Source organism: Vidua chalybeata, chromosome 1 (assembly GCF_026979565.1).
Source record: "Vidua chalybeata isolate OUT-0048 chromosome 1, bVidCha1 merged haplotype, whole genome shotgun sequence".
NCBI classification, from domain to species: Eukaryota; Metazoa; Chordata; class Aves; order Passeriformes; family Viduidae; genus Vidua; species Vidua chalybeata.
In genome coordinates, this window is record NC_071530.1 from 7,737,445 (window position 1) to 7,755,297 (window position 17,853).

Consider the following 17,853-nt stretch of genomic DNA (forward strand, 5'->3'; position numbering starts at 1 on the left):
TTGCTTCACTGAGTTTTTCCCCAAGGAGAAAAAACTGATTTCCAGGTTTGAGAGAGTGTCCTAGTTTAGGGCAAAATTTGGGAGAAGACCTCCGGAAGGAGCCCCCAGAAAGCAAACCTCCCATGGCCCCTCCCCCACCTGGTTCAGGAAAGATTTCCTCAGAGAGAAATGGAAAAAACCTGTTTATTTAACAAGCAAAAACACTCCCCAACACAAAAAAAGAATCAACACCAGATGACAAAACCCTTTCACGGTTCTGAAGAGATGACAAATTCAGAAAGTCTCTCCTGGGAGTGGTTGCCCAGCTATCAGTCTCCGGCGCTGGGGATGGCTGCTGCAGGTCACAAAATGCAGACTCTCGGTGTTTCTTGATGTTTCCCAGGTCCAGGTCCAGAGCAGGTTCAGATGGTATTCAGGAAAAGGAAAGGGAAGGGAAAAAAGAAACAGTCCAGGGTAAAATTGGACTGCCTAGCTAAACTAACTAATAAGCAAAAGCAAAAGCAAGCAAGCAAACAAGCAAGCCAGCAAGCTAGCAAACCCAAGCAAGCCAAGCCTCTCCTAGACACAGACCATGGGGGGAGGTGAGCCGGCTGATAACAAGACAAAACAATCCTTCACTTTCAGAGTCAGTCCTGAAGGCACAGAACATAATATCAGGCCTAAACAGAACACACGATTTGGGATACAAACACCCTACCGTCACCCTAGGACAGAGAGACACTTGGAAGATGCCATGATCTGTATGACAGAAAAGAGCTTCTCAGTAACAAACAATTTCTTAGTAAAGGTGCCATCCACTCTGGTAGGTCCCATAGTCCTTAGCCTGCAATTTACTTGTATTTAAAAGAGATGAAAAGATGATGTGGGTGGAAAATCACTCACTGGCAGTATCTGTATAGGACTCATCAGCCTCAGAGGCAATCCTTCATACCCTGCCCTGACACTGATGATGAGGGTTTAAATACTATGGGGGTTGTTTTCTGGTCATTTTATTGAGAGGATCTCTGTCCATTCAGAGACAAAATCATGCAGATAGAGTGTTGAGTCACTTAAATATCATCTATAACACTTGCCCAAGTGAAGGGACCTCAGATTAGATGAAGCTGGTTTTGAGAGAGAAGCTGTGATCTCGATTCAGCCACAGCACCAAACCGTTTTTCAAGCCCTGTGTGAATGCCAGGCAGGGAGCAGCATGTCACAAAATACCTCGTTTGATATATTTTTTTCCAAGTCCATATTTAAAGCATTTCAAATTTTTGTCACAGCCTGCTCAGAGGAGCCAAGACCCTGTAGAAATGGCACTTCTTCAGTTCACAGCAAGAACAATGCCCTCCTCTGTTCCAGTGGCTGTCCTGCAGCAATGGGCTGTGTGTGATCCAGATGAAAATTGATTGTATGGGGAAATAGATTTGTTGCTCCAAGCACTTTAAATAATCTTTTGCTGATATGGAGTAAAAATGGTGCTGAAATAGTCTTTACATTCATAAGGACTGTATTGGCTTGAGTAGGAAACAAAAGCTTAAAAGACAAGCCAAATCAAGGGAAAATTAAATTGTCCAGCTATTGTACATTAAAAATAATAATTAAAAAATTTAACTGTCATTATTTACTTTATAAGTTTGAAGGCAATAGCAGTAAAATAATCCTTCCATTGCTATTTACTGCAGTATAGTAGAAGTTGTATTTTATATTATTAATACAGTATAGTAGAACTTGTGTTTTTACACTGCTGTGGTTATTTAGTCACCTACCACGTGGACAGGCATTAAAAGATGGTGCTTTTTCCTCATAGCTGAAGTAAATGATCTGTCAATCTCTAATGGGCCTGCTCCAGGGAAATACATTTTGTTTTACTACATCTCCAAAAAGCATATACTTAGTTTGAGAGCACACAGTTTGATGTTAGAGAAGGATGTTCATTACAGCCAAATGAGTCAGACATCTCAGTGCTAAACTAAAATAACATTTTCTATGGACTTTGGAGACATTTGATAGCATCCTTCAAAAGCTTTTGTAGGAGTCTAAAGAATTATATAGCTCTTTTTGCCTGTATTTCTGACAACAAAATTACTTAAAATTCTAGTTTTGACTGAATATGATTACTGGGATAATTCTATTTTCTATACTTGCCTTTTATTCTATGACACATTAATCTAGATAACTGGAAAGGTATTTTCATGGCATGTATGCCTGACTATGAGGATGATGTGAAAATGTTAAATGCTAGTTTGGGTCCACTAACCTCTTCAAGAAGGAGATGAATTGCACATCAGGCAGCTGCTGAAGGAGCTCAGGAGTGTGGCTTGGCTCAGGATGAGGAGTCCTTGGTTGGGACATTTTAATATAAGTGTTTGCAAATGAGCCAGGTGCCCTGTCCCCTCTGGAGACAGCCAGGGTAGTGGCAGTGGGGTCACACAGTCAAAAAAAAAAACCCAAAACAATACAAGAAATAAACATACAAGCCAAGAATTTTGAATTTTGTTGTTCAGTAGTTTGGTGACTCAGTGGCATTTAAAAAGTCTGTGTATGGAAGGTCATAGTAAACAATCTCAAGTTTCCTTCTGGGTTTAAGTTCATGAATATATTTTATTCAAGTTCAAAATCTTTGGAAAGCCTCTCTCCAACACAGGCAAAGAGAAATAATGCAGCCACTCCCTGTGCAGCTAAAAAATAGAATAAACAAAGTATAGTGAAGAATACCCAATATTAACACAGGAATTGCTAGAAAGTATCTGTCACTCTGTCAGATGAGGTGCCACATGTTCACTAAAACTGTCCAGGGACTCTGGAAGTTTATACTTCTTTTATTTATATACTTACTTGTGTACTTCTGAGCACAAGAGCCAGACTGAATTTCACTCATACTTTTGCTTAAATACACAAACTGTTTGAAACATTTATTATAGCTGTAAGTAATTTTGTTTCAATTTCTGTGAAGAAGCCATTTTCCAGTAGTACTGGAGATGGTCATATACAGGCAATGATTCAGCAAGGGAGAAATCAGGCAATTTCTGAGCACCTGCTGAAGATAAACTTTACTGGCACTTTAATTGTTTTATTTATTTAATTGTGAATGTGGCCTAAAAAAAAAAATAATTAGAAACCAGGGTGCAATTGCAGCTCCACCAAAGGCTGCAGTCTTTGGCATTGACATTGGCAGGACCAGGAGACCATAAAATTGTTTAGACACCTATAACCTCCAAAACTGCCTCGTGGGCTGGCTGCCCTCCCCCGATAGCAGCTTCTTTGGGTTGCATTTTTCTTTCCAGTCCTATTTGCCCAGTGTTTTAGATGACCTCAGTCTGAAGCTAAAGACTCACTCTTTTAAAAGGTGGAGATGATGAAAACCTGGCACCATTTTTCTTTTACTACTCCCTTGCTTTAATCCTGCATGATAACCCTAGTAATGATTCTTACATGTAGTTAATAGGAGGTTTGAAAAGAGATTTTTAATTTAAAAACAGAGTTTGGAGGAACTTACAAACAGGACCCACATTTTCACTCTGTAAAGCCCTTTCTCCATGCAATTATCCCATAAATGATTTAATTTAGCCTAAAGACAAAGGATGCAGCAGAAATAGGGCCCAGAGTTCCATAACTCAAATACTCAAATTCATCTACCAGAGATAAAAAAGCAGCTCCTGGCTACAAACCAATCTTTTTGTGCTTAAATGAAGAGTTCCCATTTCACCCAGTGGAGGGAATCTGTACCCAGAGACATGGGATCCTCTCCAGTGGTTGACCCTGATTTTGGTGCCGCTGCCCTGGCTTCAGAGATGGCCAAAGGTGTGGTGCACCCAGCCACAGAAGAGGATGAGGACAGGGATGAGGATGAAGCTCAGCATTGCCCCAGGGGCTGAGTGTGTCAGGAGATGGAAAGAGATTTTCTCCCTGTGTCCTGAAGAGGAGATGTCTGCATTGTCCCATTAGAGTCAATGCACATTGGGTGTTTTCTCTGTTGGATTTAAACAAAGTATTTACCAATATGCAGGGGATTAAAAGAATTCATGTCACACCTATCTGTTCATCAGAGCTATGGGCTGTGACATGGAAAATACTGGGGCATTTCACTGAAAGAATAATTGCCAACACAGCAAAATCATTAATTCTGGGATCTGGGCAAAGGTGGATCAGACAGAGGGCAGGAGACTGCTGAGGAAAGGAAAATGCATCAGAGAATCAATTGGAAAGGATCCAGTTATTCAGATTAATTTGTTTCCTTTTTAAAACCTGAGGATGAACCAGAAAATCATAATTCTTATGGAAGTAAAACTCTCAGTCAGTAATAAAACCAATATGCAAAGAATCTGCTTTACCACTCATTTCTGTGAGGAAATGTGTCCAAGAGCATGTGAGGCACTGTAGGAGAACAGGAGGCTGGGAGTGTGTTGAGCACAGACAAACCAGTTTGGAGCTGTAATGTGTGGTGCTGAAATATGATGATTGTTTGCCCCATGTTAATGTGTGGTGGTTTTGGTGGAGCTGTACTTCTGTGTCCATGAATCTTTCATAAATTCCAGCTCACCATAAATCAGATAATTTCTCTTTCAAACATTTGTCCCGGTGTGTGTTTAATCATGCAAATCCTCAAGGTCAGAGACTCCCCACCATCCTGTACACACCTTATCTTCCCTTGTTTTGCCAGAGGAGTCTTCCCCAGGTGGCTGCAGATCCAATGATTCTCAGTGATCCCTCTCCAAACACAATTGAATACACTCTACCTTTTTCTTTTTGTTACTCTTTACACCAGGACTTTGTGCTTCTCTCTGGGATCTACAGAAGCTCAGACTTCATTTAGCATTGTCCCCTCACCCATCCTAATTCTGCAAACTTGGGATAAGCCCCTGAGGCACTCCTTGTTTTCTTCTCCTGACCTTTTGCAGATACACTGAGTTGAGTTGTGCAGCTCTGAGCTCCAGCACTGAACCCTCCAGGAGGTTCTGAGCCCTCCAGCAGCCTCCCATTACCTTCTCTCTTCCAATAAAGCTGAACTATTTGGTGGCATAACTTTCTCATATTTCACTATCATCTACAACAAAAATATTACAGACATTTGAGACTATACACATATCCTTTAAGATGTATTAATGAAACATGAATTTCTTCAATCCCTTTTTGCACCTACTGATTCCAGCTGTGCCCATAAACCTCCTGTGGCAAAAACTTCCAAACATTCCATACCTGCTGCATAGTAAAAGTATTTTTTACTAGCACTAAACTGATATATTATTTTCAAATAATTGTTCTTGAATTGTTTTCAAGAACAGGGGGCTGTTCTTTTCTATTATTGTGGGATTCAGCCAACAATAGTTGACAAAAGGTATGGACAGTTCATATCACATGCAGAATATTTTAATTATGTGCCCAGTGTCACTCCCTAAATTATAAAATCCTGTTCCAAGAGAATTTCAGTCTGTCTCTCCATTTACCCCCTGGGTAAGTCATCATCTCTGTCACAAAGAGACATTCTCTGCCTCATTCACGTGTTGCCTTTTCAGCAATGAAACATGCAAACAGACTGTCTGGTATCATCAGCCCAGTGCTAAATCCTCACATCTGTCACCTGTGCTGTGAACCTCCTTCCCCTGTAGCTCTGAATGAACCTCAAACTCATCAGCACAATGCCTGCTCTCGCTGGCAGAGACATATTGCTGGAATATATAATGCAGGAGGCACAGATACAGAAATGGAGGGTGAACTCATTGCTACCTACCTCAGGAAAGGAAAACCTGTCGAGCAGAAGGTTTGCCTGAGCTATCACAGTCATTATTCAATAAGGTTTCTCCTGTCATGAAAGACATTTGGAAATAATATAGCGTTTTTTGTTTCAGGTTCCAGAACAATGTCAGAAACAAATGAAACCATTATTTTATAAAGCTGCAACAAGCTGCAAATGGGAACATTTTAAAATACACTGAAAACCTAAGCAGGGGAAAATAAAAGGCAAAAAGAACAGTTTGAGCACCTAATAGAGCACTGACAAATCTGATAAATAGCAGAAAAGAATTAATCAATGAAGAACAAAGGAGCAGAGCAACATGGAGTAAGAATAATGTGTTAGCTTATGGGAAATAAAAATGTTTATTCCTTTGCTGTGCCATTAGTCTCCATGTACAATCAGCTTCCTGCTGGTTCAGTGGTGTCTTGGCATGTGCCAAGCAGAAAGTCAAGGTGTTTGATTAACACTGAACTGCAGAGGACCCAGAAGAGCCTGGCAACAATCTCCTTGTTGATTGCCCTGGATAAAGAAGGGTTCACAAAGCCTGGCCAAGGAAGTGCTCATCCAGGCACAGAAAATCCTGATATCACAGGACAGCTTCAGCAGAGCTCCAGCTTATTATTCACTCCCAACTAGTTGAGACTTAGAGTTAGCTTCATGTAGCCATTCCTCTTGGTCCTGAGTGCTACCACATGGACCATCTTTCTGCCTTCCCTGCTAATCTGCTGTTCAACCTTTTCATGTAGTGGAGACTTCTCATGTACCTCAGGGCTCTTGTTCACAAAAAGAAGACTCCCTTCCAAGAGGTGCTTGCTTGCCACATGTGGTGTTTGATTTTCCTTCTGTTGAGTCTCTTCTGTCTCTGGGTGAAAGTTCCAGACACCCAATAAAAGTCAATCACCACGTTCAACTGGGAGCTCTGTGTCAAAGAGTTCTGCAGCAGATCCTCTCCTTCATAAATAATTCAGTGAGATAAGCATTTGTAAGGCAGTAGAAAAAGACAGCAGTTAGATGCTGTTTAGTTTTGTTTCCTCTGGAAGAACAGAGAGGTTCTTCCAGCAGGGTAAACAGGGTTTGTCACAGCAGTTCTAAAGGCTCCAAGTGCCCTGAGCAGCCAGCTGTATATGTGCATTTTGGCTTTGCAAATGGTAATTGACTTCACAGCCAAGGAACTCTCTTTGCTGCCAGTCCTCCCACAGCTGAAAAGTGTCTGCTTTCCCAAGAGCAAGAAGCAAAACTCAAAACTTTCTCCAGTTTTCAGTGGGCTCTTTGTTTGCCTCCGCTTGCTGTCAAAGAGCACTTTCTATTTTGCTGTGAATTAATTTTACAGGGCGTTGGAGTGCTGAGCAATTCTAAATATGACCAATTAACACTAATGTACCCCTTCATTTTGCTGCTTATACAGAATGAAGAGCCCATTTTTTCCAGGGACGGTCGGAAGTTTTTCTTCGTCCGGGCCATTCCCCAGGGAGGACGTGGGCATTTCTACCACATCGCCATGTCATCGTCACAGGTGACTCTCTGCTGCTGCTCTGGGTCTCACCTGAGGCAGACAGCAAGAAAAAGTGGTGTCTGTGCTTGTAGCAACGAGATGGGGAGGTGTATATGCAAAAATGTCTTGTGCATAAAAGAAAACCTCCAATGATGTTTTATTTGGGCGTAAGACAATGTGAATTTCCAAAGGAAAAGGTCAGTCGGCTGTCTCTTCCCAAACATTATTATTGTTTTGGTTTGGTTTTTGTAATGCCACTTTAGTTGTAGATAAGTAAATCTCACCCTTCCACAAAGAATTAAATAGAAGCATGGGAACATGCTGGATTAGAGGAAGGGGTTTGAAGTTGCTCTGTGCTGAATTCACCTCATTATCTTCAGTGGAGTCATGGTTGAGATGATTCTGACTCTCTGTTATTTCTATGCCTGCAGATTCAAAGAAATGGCAGGTGTAGTGGTGGAAATTGCAGATTTTTGGTTTATTTTTTCATGGGCAATGGAGCCAGAAGAGCTCCCTTTTTCAGAAGTTTTAACAATAAAGAAATCTACTTCTCTTTTCTTTCTGGCAGCCCAACAGCAGCAATGACGACTTACAGGCTATTACATCTGGAGACTGGGATGTGACAAAGATACTGGCATATGATGAAAGGAGGCAGAAAATGTAAGTAAACTTTGGCCTGACACATCAGACTTCCTTTGTTTAGCCCTGGGCTCTGGGTCAGTTACAAAAGTGTTGTGTGTGCACTGAAACCTGTGAGCATGAGGAGCTGGGGAGAAGAAAGCAGGAGGAGCTGTCTCCATTTTGGCTTAACCTCTCACACCATTACACAAATGGTTCTGTTATTTTGAATGATCTCTACAGCTCAAACCTCTCTTTCTATGACTGTTAAATAAATGCTGCTGCTGCAACTTTTGATATTACTCTCTGTAGGAAAGCCAATATCCTTTTCTGTAGGAAAGCAGCCTGTTTTCATCAACCACTTGGTCAGTTTTGGAAAGAATCTTTGTTGACCTGCAAAAATACCAATGCAGTGGAAAAAAAAGAAAAAAGAAAAAAGAAAAAAAGAAAGTGTTTAGTTAGAATTAGGGAAAAAAAAAAAGAAAAAAAGGAAAAACAAGCCCACCCTTCTTAACACTGTAAACATTCACTTTTTCAAATATACTTCAAGAAATTACATAAGAAAATATTTAGACAGCTTCTGGAATTAAATAACAGATTCCTTTCCTGAAAAGTTTTGAGTTGATACAAGATTGTCAGTTCTCAGTTACTTAAAGTCACTGAACAGTGGAGTAAACAGTCTCTGGAATATAGTAAACTTTGAGTGATCATTAAGAGCACAGTGCTTCTTCAAAATTTTGAATGCTCTCAATTACCAATATATTCAGAACAATATAAAATCATAGAAATATAGAATCACAAATGGCTTGGACTGGAAGAGAAAGACCATCCAATTCCAGCTCCCTGCTGTGGGCAGGGACACTTTCCACTGGACCAGGTTCCCCATCAAACCTGGCCTTCAACACTTCCAGGGGTGGCCTAAGTAGCAAACTAGCACCAAAGTTTTGTTGGCATTTTAACTGGCCAGTCAAGCAGAAAATGCCACGCACAATTTGTACAGTCAAGATGTGTGCCTAGGCAAGTGCAGCTTGTTGGAAGCAGATCAGCAGGGATGAAAACCCTTCCTGGCACTGTTCACCCCATGGATGCTACATTTGCTCCTGTGCTCTAGCATTATCCACACAAAATGCAGATTAATGCAGGGGGTTTAATTCAGATTTCACAGGTGAGACTGAGGTTGGCCACCTCCTGCAGCATCACTCTTTTACCTCCAGAAGCTGACCCTGCACAACAGAGTTTGTGTTGTTTATCCAGAGAGGAGCTCAGCACAGTCTCAGCACAAAACAAGGACAACAAAATGTTCTTCAGCTTCATGCTCTGCCTTCCCACCAAACCCTGATTGGCTGTCTAACTGGGCAAAGAATAAATGTGGCCAGAGAAGTAAAAACTTCCTCTAGAGAGAGAAGAAAGGTCTTTAAAAGAAATTCTGAGCCATGAATCTTGAGGTAAAAAGGTGGATATCTTCCACTTAATCACATGATCCTTTTTTGATCCCCTGACATGACAAGTGTAGGACCCAAAGTTTGCCATGCTTGTTTTAACTGCAGTGTAGTCTGCAATGTACCTCCTTGAGCCTCTCAGTGATTTGTCCCTCTGTATCCTTTCCTAGTCCAGTTGAAATTTCCCTGGCTTTTATAAGGTTGTGAAAATGGCAATATGAGTGAAGATGTTGTTGCATGAGACACTTCTAAACACCCTTCTAATGGTGCAATTCACTTTTATTTTTCCCCTCCAGTTATTTCCACAGCACGGAAGATTCACCAAGAAGAAGACATTTATACAGGTATGTGCTTTAGTAACTTCATATACAGAATTTCCCATTTCTTCAGTTTTACAGGAATCATAAGCAATTGCAGTACAAGCAGTTTCTTAAGTTTTTTTCTTTAATGGCATTGCAAGATCTTTCAGTGTGTCACTGGAAGAAACAGTGTAACCATAGCAAACAAAATGCTTGACTCTTGGAAATGTTTTACATTTAGCAATTTTCTCATATTGATGCAAATATTAAATTGGTGCCAAGATTGACTATCACAAAACTTTCCAACAGAACTGCTTGAACAGAGCACTTGAAGGAATTCAGAAATACATAAAATAATGGTATAAACTGTCTTGATACTTTCCAATAAAGGTTTTGAGAAATTTCATAGTAGCTCACCTCTTCATGAAACTGAAAAGAATTAACAATATTTTATGTTTACAAACATTATTCTGCAGTTCCAGAAGATTTTAGCATCATCCCTAAGTACATGATGAGTAAAAGGCTGGTTTTACAGAAAGCTATTAGTAGTGTTGCCATTGTGAAATATTGTGGAAGCAGATTACAAAGTGGAGGAAACACAAACTTTTAAATAAACACTTCGGAATCATTTTTCCATTTGTCCTGTTTTTCTTCTCAATCACCCTGCTGCCACCACAACATCTGCAATGAAGGACAGAGTTGGTGAAGGCATCAGTGAATAAGGGACAGTCAGTACATTTTCCTTCTCTCACATGACATCGTATCTTTTTTTCCTCATTGGGAAGGAAGGTAGAGCAAAGTAAATTACCTGTGATTTAATATTTTTTTTTTCCTTTCGAGACCTATATGCATGTTCACTGCACTCCACAGCTTTTTTAGAGTATTTCCTTGAAGAAAATTTTAAAAATTATATTAACCCTCCATTTCTACTGAAATGAATACTTTAAAAATGGAGTCCAGGCACATTTCAAGAGCTGCTGGCATGAGTGAAAGCGACTCTTCCTCGTCAGCATCCATCTCACCCTGGTGCCTCATCAGCTCCATCTCCCCACACAGACAACAGAGAAAGAGCAGATGAAGATCTGTTTAGAGTTTTTTCCCCCTCCTTTTCGTGTTTGATTTAGTAGATTTAATTAGGATTTTAGTCAGAGATAAAATCTGAGCCTAAACAAGAGCCCATGATTACTCATTTCAGTCTCTGTGATCCTAAGAAGGTTGCTCAGCCTCATCTCTTGAAATGGTAGCAAAAAAAAAAAAAGTATTACTCCTTTACAGTAATACTAGAAAGATCTCTTGGTTAATATTCTTGAAGTTTCAAAATGCTATCTATTAATATTTGCTAATAATCTGTAATTCTTCAACATTCAGTGGACTCTTACCAGCAAACCTGTGAGCAAATGGACAGGCCACATTACCTTCCTCAGCAACAGATCCCTAAATACAATCCTTTCTTTCTGCTTGGGGGTTTTAAGAGCAGCTATTTAAACCTGTAAAAAGGGCTTTGGCCTCTGAGAGAGCAGCTAGCAAATCAGACCAGTGGTGAAACCAATATGAAACTTAGAGAAAGCAATTCCAGCTCTTTATTGTCTGTTATAATATAAATAAGTGTTGAAATGTTGCTCCTTTGTTTCATGCCTTCATCCACCAAATTATTACTTCCTCTTCTGAAACTGCAACCATCATTTTCTTTTAAAAACTGTGCCTTCTTTCATAACCACCTGACCTTGCAAAATGACATCAGAATCCATTTATATATTCTCTATTCAAGCAGGAGGGGAAAAAAATCCATTATTGCTATTTAAACTCAACCAAATGGAAATACTTTGTCTCTTACTAATGTTGGACACATTAGATTTATATTCTTGTTCTAAAGAAAGGTTCAAGTAATGTTGCTTTCAAATAACATTTGCTCAGTGACCTTCATGGAATTGTATTAACTTTTTCAGTGCAAGCACAAATGGGAACTTCAACAGGAGGTGCCTGTCCTGTGATCTGATTGAAAACTGCACTTATTTCAGTGCATCCTTCAGCCACAATCTGGAATACTTCCTGCTGACATGTGAAGGTATGTGCTGAGTTCTGTCACTGCAGTTGTTATGCCTCAGGGGCAGGATTTGGAGCCAGCACTGATATCTTCAGACATTCTGTGTACCTAAGGTCAGCTTTGAAAGACTGGCTATGAATATGTTGCTTTTAAAGCTTTACTCTTGACATTTTTCTCTTTTTTTGTGTGTGTTTTTACTTGTAGCTAGAAAGCAAATATTTACAACCTTTTTCTGTGTATCCATGCACAGAAGGTAGGGGTAGACTCCCCTAGCCACCACAAGCATCCTTAAAGGGAAGTAACAGCAAAACCTGGAGGATATAAAACGTCAGAAAATTTATGAGAGAGAAGCCAGCAAGGTGGGGTTGACTGTGGGTGACTGGGACTAAGTTCCAGATACTTCAAGCAATACTGTGAAGAGGGGGATTTAAAGTTACAGTGAGAAAGCAATTTGCCAAAAAGGCAGCTTACAGGAATGTTCCTGATGGACAATGTGAACACAGAATATCTGGTGCTTCCCTGCTCATCCATCATAGATCTACTTCAACTGGCATAAGCTGCAGGTCCAGCAGGGATTTCCTGTTTTGAAAATGCCTGAGAGTATCCAAGAGGCTAAGGATGCATTTCAGGAGAAGAGTCATTGAAGTTTTCTCCAGCTCTGTTAAGACTAAATGCAGAATTTCACAAAACTTAATCCTATATAATTTAATTCTGCTTAATTATCCAAAATTGCACACAAAATGCATGCACACCAGTCATCTGCTCCTGGGATTGAAGCTGCTCAGATGGCTGCATGTCCTCTAAAAAAGGCTTGAAAAGCATCAAGCAAACAGGAAATTCCTTATTTTCAACAGCCCAGGAGAGAAGTGAGTAGGTTTTGAAGGGATACTAGGAAAGAATTCTTTGCTGTGAGTGTGATGATGCCCTGGAACAGGTGGCCCAGAAAAGTTTGGATGCCCCATCCCTGGAAGTGTTCAAGGCCAGGTTGGATGGGGCTCTGAGCAGTCTGGGATGGTGGTGCCCATGGCAGGGGGACATCAGGGGTCACTGGTGATGCAGGGGCTGCCCCTTTTCTGACTGCCAATTATCACTGCTGCCACTAACTGTTTGTGGTAAGAAAGGAATATTTGAGGTGGTAAAATGGGAAATAATCAAGATAAAGTGATTATTTAAGATAAAGTAAAATACCTGGACTAGGACAATTGCAAAAACATGCATTTCCCCTGGAAGGGAATGATAGGTTGCATGTCAGAGGCATTTAGAGGTATTAAAATATATATATATATATATATGGCAACACAGTACAGAAAAAAATATCATTAACAGGGCAATACACTAATTAATTTAATGGACTAATTAACTTAATGGACTTACCTGTAAATCTGAATTTATAGTTATGGCAGACATATGCAGAGAAGTGTCATTTGTCAATAAACATTCAGTTCTGTAGTAAATATGATGCTTACTAAGTTCCTCCCTTTAAAAGAAAAACCTTGTTTATTTTTTTTTCCTGTTTTTATTTCAAGAACATCTGTCAGGATCTACCAGAGACAGTGTCCATTTCCTTTGCACCAAGATAATTGCTTTACTGTAATTAGAAGCATTTGTGAATAATAAGATTAAGGTTTCTATGGGGCCTTATCAACAGTTATGAGGTGATTTGGTTTTGATTACATTATATCTCATCCACAAAAAGCTGCAGTGATACCTGAAGAGATTAATGAGTTTTATTAGTATGTACATTAATCCAGTACACAAGATAATGATTTTGCATAATAAACTATGGGTCTGATCTTCAGCTGCTGTAAACAATAACTCAATTATAAGGTCATTAGGATTAGATATATTTACATCTGCTGAATATATCTTTGTCTGAATTTTAGTTATTCAGGACTAAATCCTCAAATCTCACTGTAGCACAAATGCAGCACAGCTTCATCTGTGAAGCTCATCTTAATGTCCCCATTCAGATAACTTTAAAAAATATGCATATATGAGAAAATACAGAAATCTTGGTAAAATTTCCATTTTCATTGATTTTATAAAGATATCAGTCCATTGCATTTGGTAGTTATTCCTTATTTACATGACTTAAAGTGAGAGGTCTTTCAACCTATTTGCTTTCAAGCAGTTTGCAGGAACCACATTTCTTTTTGGCATTTTTCATGTAGGATCCATCTAACTTCAGGTGTGTGCTATGGGTGCACTTGCATCAGGGACAGCTCCCTTTGGTTCCTGCTGCAGCTGATGTGAGCCAGGTCAGTGGAGACCTCTGTTCTGGATGAAGTACAGGTTTCTGGATAAAAATATCATCCTGTCAGACTTTGGTCATATAAATAGGTGTTGTTGTTTCATGGAGAATCACCTGGATCCACTAATAGGACAACTCCTTTTCCACAGCTCCTCAGACTGCTTAGCCACAGCTTGGCCATGCCTCAGCTCCTCAGGGTGTTGGGTTACTGCTCACAAGCAGTCATGCTCCAGTATAGTTTAGATTAACCGAAAATCTTATTTATTCATGTGCACATATAATACAAAAAAGGAAAAGCTCCTTGAATGAGAATCTATCAAAGGACCCTGCAGATTCTGTAGCTTATCCAGCAGACAGAGCAAGCTCACCAGGGTGAACAAGAGTTTGTCTTACAATGTCTGCTCCCCAAGGACTTCTGCCAGGAGTTCCCATCTCTGCTTCCCCCCAAAAAATTCCCCACAGCTGGAGATGATGTTCAAGACCAGTGGCAGACAGTACCTGTGGCTGTGTAGTGCTTTCTTCTCCATAATATGTCTAACATGCATAAATTTGTATCTAAATATGTATCAAATACATAAATTTCCATAATATGTATAAAATACATCAATATGTATAAAAGCACCCAGAGCTCAGATCTTGCTGTCTACTCTGTGACTGTGACATGAAAATCATAGTGATCACTGGTATACCCAATGTCAGCCCCATATATATCTTTGGAGGTAGCTAAATTAAATGATTTTACTGTAATCAAGCCTGTAATAGCTTAAAAATTTGTATTTTCTCAGCTGTCCACAGGACAAATGCATGGACAAATATTTATGGCTTGAACAAAATTTCTGTACTGACAGAGAATAACCTCCACCATACCTCAGTTTCACTCTATTCCTTCCTTTATGACCTGCTGTTGCAAATTTCATTGAGTTTAGAGCCACAGACATGACGGTGGCTCAGCTGAACTTCTCTATAATGGATGGCAAGGTTTGAGCAATCAATCAGTGCTTATAAAATATTTTGTGACACTTAAATGAAAGGCAAGCTTAAGGGAAAATATCTTCCCTAAAAGGGGGAAAAAACCAAGAAAGGTCTGGCATTGCTCATTTGATCCCAAAGGTCAAGAGCTGGAAGTTTTCTTCTCTCTCTTTTGGTACTTTAAAGGCAACATATAATTTCCTTAAAAGATTTTTTGCTGTCCTGCAGAATACATTTAACAGCCTTGCTACCTGGCACGGGCTGAAATGAGAGCAGCTGCTGTAATAGAAGGTAACCTCTCTTGAAAGAGGACAGTGTAATGCTTACTGTCAGGAGGCAACATTTATTGCAATCAGTCAGTCCCAGAAGGCTAGTTACCTTATTTTTTCATCTAATTTTATATGCTCATGATTGAATTACTGTAGCAGGATCTAAGGAAACATGATGCTTTGCAGACTGCTGTTAGATTATCTCCTCTAGACACGCTTGAAAAAGCAATATCTGCTTGACCAAGGTCACTCCTACTGTCATTTCCATCATAAAATATGGGTTTACACTTCTGCCTCTTCTCATAAAGCACAGGCACCTCCACTGATTCCCTCTAAGATAAACAGAAATAAAATCTGGATGGAAGTGGTTTGCTATTTTATACATAAATTTAATTGAGGTTGGATTTTTCTCATCTGAAATGGGATGTAAATTTCAATTTCACTGAGAAAAGGATAAGAAACTTCAAGTTTTGGCTACAGGAAGAAATTGATTCCTGTTTCTTGAGTGCGACTCAGACACACAGGGTGCAAGTCTGAATGACGTCAGCCAATAAAGCACTGAAGCCCATTTTTAGGTGATAGCTCCTTCTCTGAAGGATGAAGCCCTATCAGTTACTACCCCTGTAGTCAACTGTGCAGTGTTTTGTTATTTCCACTGTGCGTAGGCACACTTTGTCTTCAGTGGCTCCTTCTGTCTCTCCCAGTGTAACCAGCCAGCACCATTAAAACTGCACTCCTAATGAGGCTGTTCATGGGGAAAGCGAGGGAAGCAGCCCTTTCTGTCACAGGATAACTGGTACTCTGACACTCAGGTGCTTTGGCTGCAGTGTCTTCACTATCATAAGAAATCTGTGAAATCACAGAGACTTTCATTTGGACTCACAGAGCTGGCAAGTGTTTCCTGGAACCTGGAGTTCAAGTCCCTGGCATTACAGACTGCAGCATCGTAGCATCCTTTACATCAGCGGCTCCTTCTCCATCAGCTGACCTCATCCATAAGCTCATCCTGGCCCTGGGGAGGTGTGTTTTTCCCCACAAAGGGTTAATGCCTTCTGAGGCAAGAGGACTAGAGTGGAAGACCCTGGCCTGTGCATGCATCTCTGCAATTAATGACATTTAATATTCAATGAAAGTGATGGGGGGAGGGCAGCGTTGTTCTTGGGATGCCTACCAGCCTGCTAATTAAAGTTCTCTGTGATCATGCGTTATCAAGAAGGGATTAAAGATTTTTAGGGATGTCACAAAGGAAATTGGAGGGGAGAGGGCTGTAACAAGGGCTAAGGGGAGATTTGTCTCACACTTGGCATGGTTGCTGGGGGTAGAGGAGTGCCTTGGCCGCTACCCTGTGTGTTGTTCTTCAATCAGTGACCAGTTAGGGAAGAAACAGCTTTCACTTGGAGTTCCCTGTTCAGCTACACTTCTTCTGTAGCCCTTCCTCCTCTTCCAGATATAATAAGATTGTTTTGTTCCAAAATGCCATAAAACCACTATTATTTATCCTGTCTCTTTTGATATTATCTCTGCTGGAAGCTGTGTCTGTGGCTGACTGGTAGCTTTTTTTGTCAGTTTGTGCAGACCAAATGACTTTAAAGCTGTCTCTGTCTTTGGAGAGAAGAAAACAGATTCTTTTAAGAAAAATGTTAAAATATTGTCACCTGATTTGGCTCTTCTCTGGCACTGTCCTCTCTGGCACAGTGGTTCTCAGCAGCTTAGCCTAGATGCTGTAGATCAGTAATGACAGGTAACAGAAATGAAGTCATTTCTGCCTTTCCTAGCAGGCACCTCTGCAGCTGTGGAGCAAAATGTTATGCTGCAACTGAGCTGTGCTTGATAAAATTCCTAAAGAACAAGTACAAAAGGAATTTATCTGCTTTTCCCCATGTGTGTCCTCTGAGCCAGTGATGACAACAGCTCTGTAACTGCAGTGCTGGCCCTGAGGCACTGAGGGGTGCCTATAGGCCTGGGAAATCTTTAAAAATAGGATTTATTGCTCTTACATCTTGCCAGAAAAAATCCTGTTTCAATCCTATTCACAGATAACAAGTGGTACAAAAGCACTGATTAGAAAAAACTTTGAAATTTAAGGATCTCCTTTGAGAGTGATTCATACTAATGGAGGAGCAGCACAACCAAATTAGTGATGATCTGAGTCAAGTTTCTCATGCCATTGGACATTCGTTCATTCTGTCTGTGCTTTTATGAGTTTTAAAGAAAAGTGATGCAAGTTTTTGTTTTGTTTTTTTTTTCCTTTACAGAAACAGCAGGTAGCTATAAACTTCTCAGCTCCTTAAACTGCTTCTTGAGAATTTAATTATCTTCTTTCCTCCCTCTTGGTGAAACTTGGAAACACCATCTGGAGATGGGAACACTTAGGAGCATCACTTGCTGCTTTCACTTAATAAGTTTATGCTGAGCCTTGAAAAGTCCTTTTGTTGTTCCACATTTGTTTTATTTTCCAGAATTTTGCTGGGGACAGTAAAGATTTTCACTACCAAGTTTCATCAAATGATCTGGCTCTGCCTTGTGGCAGGTTGTCCTGACTTTGCTTTTAAACACATTTTAGCATCAAAGAGTCCAGAGCATGATTTAACAAGGTTCAGCCTTCCACTGTAGGGAGGTCTAAACCCCTGGTTTGGAATCCTTTAAGGTATTCAGCTTGTTCTGCCCACTGATGTGGACACAGCACAGGATGACAGAAATGCTTGGTGCTTATGGAGTTTACCACAGACAGAAAAATTTTTAGTGTGGGCGAG

At 40.2% G+C, this 17,853-nt stretch overlaps 1 protein-coding gene across 2 annotated transcripts in view; it reads left to right on the plus strand.

Annotated features, from left to right (window-relative positions):
- The window catches only part of DPP6 (dipeptidyl peptidase like 6), a 395,509-nt gene that overhangs the window by 347,942 nt on the left and 29,714 nt on the right, over positions 1 to 17,853 (plus strand). For both annotated transcript variants that reach the window (XM_053944562.1, XM_053944571.1), the window contains exons 13-16: positions 7,125 to 7,232; positions 7,780 to 7,871; positions 9,565 to 9,612; positions 11,514 to 11,632. In XM_053944562.1, coding sequence (XP_053800537.1) covers positions 7,125 to 7,232; positions 7,780 to 7,871; positions 9,565 to 9,612; positions 11,514 to 11,632 — 367 coding nt within the window. The remainder of the gene's footprint in view (positions 1 to 7,124; positions 7,233 to 7,779; positions 7,872 to 9,564; positions 9,613 to 11,513; positions 11,633 to 17,853) is intronic.